The sequence below is a fragment of the Trifolium pratense genome, linkage group LG4 (assembly GCF_020283565.1).
Source record: "Trifolium pratense cultivar HEN17-A07 linkage group LG4, ARS_RC_1.1, whole genome shotgun sequence".
NCBI lineage: Eukaryota > Viridiplantae > Streptophyta > Magnoliopsida > Fabales > Fabaceae > Trifolium > Trifolium pratense.
In genome coordinates, this window is record NC_060062.1 from 15,514,949 (window position 1) to 15,522,093 (window position 7,145).

At 34.1% G+C, this 7,145-nt stretch overlaps 2 protein-coding genes across 3 annotated transcripts; one reads left to right on the forward strand and one right to left on the reverse strand.

Annotated features, from left to right (window-relative positions):
* Window positions 1–412: 412 nt before the first annotated feature.
* LOC123922168 (ribonuclease MC-like) lies at window positions 413–4,227 on the reverse strand. The gene is made up of 3 exons (XM_045974914.1): window positions 4,168–4,227; window positions 914–1,288; window positions 413–808 (listed from the first exon to the last, which is right to left on the reverse strand). The coding sequence occupies exons 1-3, from the start codon at window positions 4,225–4,227 to the stop codon at window positions 413–415; spliced, it is 831 nt and encodes a 276-aa protein (XP_045830870.1).
* On the forward strand, window positions 3,947–7,145 carry LOC123923577. 2 transcript variants are annotated; one of them, XM_045976271.1, is made up of 3 exons: window positions 3,947–4,130; window positions 4,683–5,058; window positions 6,220–7,145. In XM_045976271.1, the coding sequence occupies exons 2-3, from the start codon at window positions 4,709–4,711 to the stop codon at window positions 6,872–6,874; spliced, it is 1,005 nt and encodes a 334-aa protein (XP_045832227.1). In that variant the 5' UTR covers window positions 3,947–4,130; window positions 4,683–4,708; the 3' UTR covers window positions 6,875–7,145. The 2 variants fall into 2 exon arrangements, with proteins under 2 accessions (XP_045832227.1, XP_045832228.1); XM_045976272.1 differs by lacking the exon at window positions 3,947–4,130 and adding an exon at window positions 4,168–4,227.

The window sequence follows — 7,145 nt, forward strand, 5'->3', positions numbered from 1 at the left end:
GAATTAATTTTTACCCGTACAAATGCACGGGTTGTACACTAGATTCCTATTCAAAAAACACCTCACTCTTTTACCAACACCCTGTCTCTCCCTCATTCTATTTTTCTCTTATTTCTTCTACTAACTAATTTCCAACTAATTAATGTCTTTCTCTAAAATTCTAATTTCCAACTAATTAATGTCTTTCTCTAAAATATAAGAGAGAAATAATATATATGTATTAATCACATACCATGACATTTAATAACAGATTATTACATGAATGACTTATGGTCTATAGATACATCATGGTCTTTATTTAAATTGATAAATTATTTAGAAGTATAATATATAAACCCTCATAGTCTTTATTTAAATAGTATATAATAAATTATTATCAGAAAATCACTTTATCCTTCACACCACAACCAACTTATTCCAATTGGCAATCCTTAAACTTTGGTTTCATGGTTGCAGTCAAACAAACCCTTATTTCATATAAATAATAAAGGTTATCAATCAGGACACAGCGAATTTGAGGAATGACATTTAAGTGAGCTCTTATGGCATTGGAAATTATTTCTCTATCTACGCCCTTTAGAAGGGGTTTAATACCCGCCTTTTTAAGGATATAAATAAGGTTTGGATTAATATCATTGTAAATTTTAAGTGCAAGCTTAAAGTAGTTAGTTAAGCCTATCATTGAACATTTTCCATGTTTTTTCCACTCTTCACTCCAAAATTTGTTGTTTTCGCCAATTACATCTCCAGGAAATCCATTCTTTAATGACGGCCATGCTAATTCAAGTTGTCTCCTTAATTTCTTAATCTGGTCAAATTAAATATAACAAAAAATTAAAATTGTATTTTTCAGACATATATCATGATAAAATAATAAAAATAAAAAATAATAATAACAACAACAACAACTTACCTTAGTGGAGTCAAAATCCTCACCAACAGTACAATCTTCTAAGTTAGAATTCTTTTTATTGGGCCAAAGCCCATGGATCTTAAATTCATTTGGCACTGGATTGATACATCTAGTATTTCGGACCTTACAAAATGCGGGTGGCCAAGTTTGAACAAATAAAAATTCATCAAACGAAGGGGGTGAAGGTGCTGGTGGTGGTGATCGAGAAGGTGGTAGTGGTGGTGATTGAGAATGTGGTGGTAGTCTTGGTGGTGATCGAGGGTGGTCTTGGTGGTGGTGATCGAGAAGGTGGTAGTGGTGGTGGTGATCGAGAAGGTGGTGGTCGTCGTGGTGGTGATGGTGGACTTTTGCTACCTCTACCTTGAGGCTCCTCCTCTAAGGAAGGTAGGGGTGTTGGAGACAAGCATGTTGTAGGAAGAAGTGACGACTTCTGCTTCATATAGGGGTCCATCCGCAACATTAATCAAATACTATATATTAGTTAATGAATCAATGAATGAATCAATTTAAAATGTGAAATAAGGAGTGAGTGGCAACAATTAAGAAAGAACGAACCGCAAGCATGCACGCATGCACGCATGCACGCATGCACGCATATACTAAAGAGAAAATAATTTTGATGCTTTAAATTTAAACCCTTGTATGATCGCTCCTCTCATACACCCTTTAAAATTCCTTACAATATTCATTAGCTTTCAAGTCAATCCTTGACCATTCCATCTACCGGCTGTAGCCTGTAGCATACACTTTTTACAAAAGCATATATGTAAATTTACACCTAGACATATCCATCCTTAAAACTGTCAAAAAAAATAATATCCATCCTTAAAACTTTATCTCTCTTTTTTATACTTTATAATATGAAAATCTCAATCTCAATTTCAATAAAGAGTCATGTGACTATATATAGAGGATCCTCTCCCATTGTATGAGGTACACCTATGACCTAATAACATTTTTTTTTTGTTACAACCTATGACCTAATAACATGTTAATTCTATTCTATAATGATCGATCTCAATTTTATCTCAGAAAAGGGAATTCAAATAGAATTTCTCTTTCTATTATTAAGTAGTATTAATAAATGTAGACTTCTACTTTAGGAAAGCTCTTGTTGTCATGTAGCAGGTTAATCTTTGATGTGTTGGTGTTGAAATTTGTCTTCCTAGTTCTTGGCTTTCATGCTAATTACAATACACTTTTTAGTTCCACACTCAATTTTTTTTCAAGAAAGACATGTTCCCACATTTTCGCTTAGAGAAATGCTAATTGTCACGAAGATAATAACAACTAATTTTTCACGAACCACGTGTCCTCATATTTTTGCTTTAACATGTGTTAAAATATTCATGGTTTGAAGCATGCAAATGAAGGATTAGAGTTTAGAAAGCTTGAAAGATAGCAAAAATCATATATACATAATGAAAATATTATAATGATGACTCATATATATATAGAGCAATTCAGCAAAGAGCCAATGAAGAAGTAAAAAAGTTGGTATTGTTTTTCTTCAATTTCATTTTTAGATATGAGAAGAAACTATGAATTGTATAGTTTTTCTTCGGCAACAACCAATGTTTTGGTTTTCTTTGACAGAGCAACCATTTTTTTTAACTAATAACCAATGTTTTATTAATTAATAAATAAGTAATACCATTTTTTTTAAAAAATAGTACATTACTTAGTGGCGGCTTGGCCGCCTATATGTGGGAAAATCGTGCTTAGGCGTCAGTAAATATTCTAATTTTACAAAGTGGCGGATTAGGCGTCAGTAAATTCTGTCATTTTCGTTTGCAGCGGGGCGATTTTGGCCACTAGTAAATTTATCAACGAGATATGTATTGACGTTTTTTAGCCGCCACCAATAAATCTACATTTTGTGGCAGTTTTGGGCACTTTTAGCGGATTTTTGGCGGCCAATAACTTAATGTTTTCTTGTAGTGAGGGCTAACCAACTAAATTATTTAATAACAAACTCTAACAAATTAATAACAAAATTTGTGATGAAATAAGGGAATTATTCTTCACACCCCCCCACCCCACCCCCCGATAATTGTTCAGAGTCCTCCCAAAAATTTCAAAATTTCTCCTATCAAGAGTTTATATACGGTGGCACCTTACAAGGAGATATAATCTGATAGGCTAAAATGCCTTATGACTTTGATTTTGGCCGATGTATTTCCGGCATCTCTCATTGTATTTTTGATTTGATGTACTTTTGTATTGCTTATCCCAAGCTAGAAGTGTTGTGAACACCTTCTAGCTTGCGGGAGGGTGTTAAAGATATAGTTACTTAGTAATTAGGATGATTAGTTAGTAGTTTCTTGATGCCTATATATAGGCTTTGATGTAATCTTTTACACTTACTTTTTTTTCTCATTTTGTAATATTTTTTCTTCATCAATATTATATCCTTTTGAGCTATTTTCTCTCTTCTCTCATGAATGTCATGTTTCTTAGCAATAAGTGAGTGTAAATAAGAGACAAAATTATAATTAAGTCTAAAAACAATAATGAATACTAAGATTTTTAATTCTCTTATAAGTAGTAAGTTATTTAATCTCTAACTCTTATATACTTCATCCGGTCCTAAATATAAGAGAAAATTTATTTTTTAGATTCATTGAAAATCTAATGTATCTGGTTCATAATATGGTCCGAATACATTAGATTCTCAATGAATTTAAAAAATAAACTTCCTCTTATATTTAAGATCGGATGGAGTATTAAGAAAAATTGTGTTAGAAGGTAGAATTCACCTTAAGTGTGTACACAGGTTTCGATGTTAAATAGTCATTATTATTTATTAATGGGTAAATAGGGTTTACCCCCTACAAAATAGGCTAGTTGTGGTTTACCCCACTCAATTTATTTTTTTGGATTTTCCTCCTGCAATATGAAGATTTCATCGTTTACCCCTTGGATGGCCAACTGGACATGAAATCTTTATTTTTTTTATGTCACTTATATGATGGTTATTTGAAAATAGTTAAATAAGGTATATTAAACTTAATTCTCCCGTAGGATTCATCCCATAAGAAAATCATTAAGCACTTGAGGTTAAATAAGGTGATAGAATGATTAAGTTTTTAAGTTGTTACTTAAACACATGAATAGGAATAGAATTTTTCCGTTGGAGGTTGTCACTGTAACTTGCTTTCACTTTACTGAAACCTGAGAAGACAAGTTCCATCTTCACTCTTCCAACAATAATAAGGTATGTATCAATCATCACACTACTTCTTACATCTCACCTCGTTTTCCTTCGATTCATTAACGTTGTTGTTGTTGTTTCCAACATTACACGACCACATGTATGTCCTCTTCTCCAAATTGTACTTTCTCTAATTTTTATTGTGAATTAGGGTTGATTATTTCCTCTTTGTTTTCCCCCAAATATGTTAACTTAAAGGGTATTATTATACATTGCTGAATTCATTATATTGCTGAAAAATGCAGTCTTTATAGGTAGAAATCTCATTCCACAGTTTCATTTGTTTTTAAGTATTTCATTTGTCTAAGAAACTTGAGAAGAGAGACAATATTGGATATTCTTTCAAATAAAGAAAGTGTCTTGGAGAAAACTCTAACTTACCAATAATATATAGTATCAAACACATTAGAAAATGGCTTCCATTAATATATGTGGTATACAAATGCATTGTAGTGGAATTTGAATAAATCGCTATTGTTTGCTATTCTTGATTGACAACATTGGCAATGGCATGTTTGCTTAGTGTTGATTTTGTTGTTTTTAATGGGTTTACAGGGTGAGATTAAGAGGTTTAGTCATTGATGGCAATTTCAGTTTCTCGGGCTATGTCAAAAGGTGTAGTGATGACGGTGCCTGTTCTGATTCTCACTGTTTCCGTGGCTGCTATTTTTCTGTTCTTCCTATTGTCGTCTCTATCTTCTTGCTCATGCCCTTCACAACAACCTTTAGCCACCCCTGTCAACAATGCTAGGAACGTTGATGTTGGTTCATCCGAGTCTAGCAAAGGTAATGGTTTTATAGCAACGAGGAAGGAGGATGTTGAGTGGGTGAAAATTCAAATTCAAGCAAATGGGATTCATATGCAAGAAAATGTGCTCCGCAAGGGTATTAACCCTCGTACAAGGGCTCAACAACTTGAGGATCTTAAACAGTAAGACTCTTCTCAATTTGTTTTATCCATTCGTATGTGCGTGTGGGTGTGTGACACAGTATATATCTGTTTTGTGATACCCCATTTTATTGTCATTCGCTTTATTAGAGTCTTTACTCTCTAGATTGCATTGGAAGTTATTTTTCGGTAGAGAGAGATAGAACATGGAGCGCGGTGAGAGAATTGGTCCGATAAATCGGATTTCATATATTAACCAATGTAGGAAAATAAATTAGCAGGCTGAATAGTAGGGTAGTGCTGAAATAGTGCAGGGGCCGACTACAGTGAGAGGTGATGCAAGAAGAGAGCGAGTGGGAATAGGAGTACCAGGAAATTTCGATGCTCCTGCTTTTATTAGTTTCTCTAGGATTGTTTAAATGATTCTATGCTTCAAACTGAAGTTTATTCGCTTTATGTCCATCATGTGTGTGAATGTGTATTAAACATTGTCTTCACATTCTTTTGAGTCGGAATGTTTCTCAATTTTTAATTTGCAATTTGTAGTATAGATGCTTCCCTCCTTCTGACCTTTGCTTAACAGCCTGTACAGATGATAACTGGTCTGTTCAGTTGTCAACAAGCACATGGGTTTTCAAAGTCAAATACAATATAAAGTGTAGTTCAAAAGTGCAAAGTTCTTTTTGGTTTTAGCTTAAAGAATGCTTGTATAATATTTATAATAATGATTAAATTAATGTACTAAAGAATGTTTTGGTCTTGACCGACGAAAGGATCTGATTGTTTTGGTAGTCACATAGGAGATTTTTATGGTTATGGGATTTGGCTCCTCTAAATTCAGAGGTCACATTTCAGACATAAAGTGCAGTTGATTGAAAAATCGAAGTATTAAGATTGTGAATAACTACAAAGTTTTACACATAATTCCAACGAAAGACCATCATTTTTTTCATGTCATGCCATCAATTTAAAATACTCTCTTACAAAAGTGGGGTGACGTAGCAAAATAGTGGATTTTCATTGGATAAATCCTTATTTTTATTTTACCAATGGTTATAATTCCACACTTAAATTCACACTGTGCAGATGTCAAGTCCATACTTTTATAGAAATGGTTGAAATTTCTAATTTCATTTTGTTTGATCATGAATGTACGACTCCCCTATTGGATTTCCTGATTATATTTTATCCTCGCAAGTGCAGATTTAAGGGCATATCACACTATGAGGGACCTGACTCAAATAATCACACAACATTTCCATGCCCCGGAGGACTTCTAGTTGAAGAGCACCATAGTAACTACGGTGAACCTTGGGCAGGTGGAAGGGATGTGTACGAGTTTCTTGCTCAAGCCATTCAGCTCAGACCAGACTCACAGGTGCTTGAGATAGGGTGTGGCACGCTTCGAGTTGGTTTGCATTTCATTCGATATTTAAATCCCGAACACTTCCATTGTCTTGAAAGGGACGAGCTTTCTCTTATGGCTGCATTTAGGTATGAGCTTCCCGCCCAAGTCCTCTTACATAAACGGCCTTTGATAGTTAAGGGCGAGGACATGGATTTCAGTAAGTTTGGTTATGGCGTAACGTATGATTTGATTTACGCCAGTGCTGTGTTTCTTCATATGCCTGATAAACTTGTATGGGTCGGACTGGAAAGATTAGCATCTAAATTGAAACCATTTGATGGACGAATCTTTGTATCACATAATATAAAGTTTTGTTCAAGGTTGGGAGGAGAGGAATGCACAAAGAGGCTTATGAGTTTAGGACTTGAGTATCTTGGAAAACATACACATGATAGTCTTCTATTCAATCACTATGAGATATGGTTTGAATTTAGACGGTCAAAGATTTAAAGTTCGGATAGATTCTTCTTCGAAAAAGCATGATAAATAGCTTTGAATGACCTCAAGCCACTAATTTGTTCTGCTCATTGCAACAAGTCTTCAGCAACTTTATGATATTCTTCTTGCTTCAGTCGAGAGAGTTGTCAATTTTTTCTACTCGGGTGGTTCATCGACTGGTGACAGAAAAGAGAGACGGGGTCATTTGTAATTTTGATCGAGATCTGTATTATATTTTGGGATCCTCTTCTAAAAGGGTTAGCTACTTACTTAGCTTAATATA

Bases quoted from the DNA above. Each gene is read 5' to 3' on its own strand.
- LOC123922168 (XM_045974914.1), bottom strand. From the start codon at position 4,227: ATGTGGTCGTGTAATGTTGGAAACAACAACAACAACGTTAATGAATCG. The intron at 1,289-4,167 runs GTGAGATGTAAG...TACCTTCCTTAG, and splicing joins ATGAATCGAAGGAAAACGAG to AGGAGGAGCCTCAAGGTAGA. The intron at 809-913 runs GTAAGTTGTTGT...TAATTTGACCAG, and splicing joins AGGATTTTGACTCCACTAAG to ATTAAGAAATTAAGGAGACA.
- LOC123923577 (XM_045976271.1), top strand. From the start codon at position 4,709: ATGGCAATTTCAGTTTCTCGGGCTATGTCAAAAGGTGTAGTGATGACG. The intron at 5,059-6,219 runs GTAAGACTCTTC...TCGCAAGTGCAG, and splicing joins CAACTTGAGGATCTTAAACA to ATTTAAGGGCATATCACACT.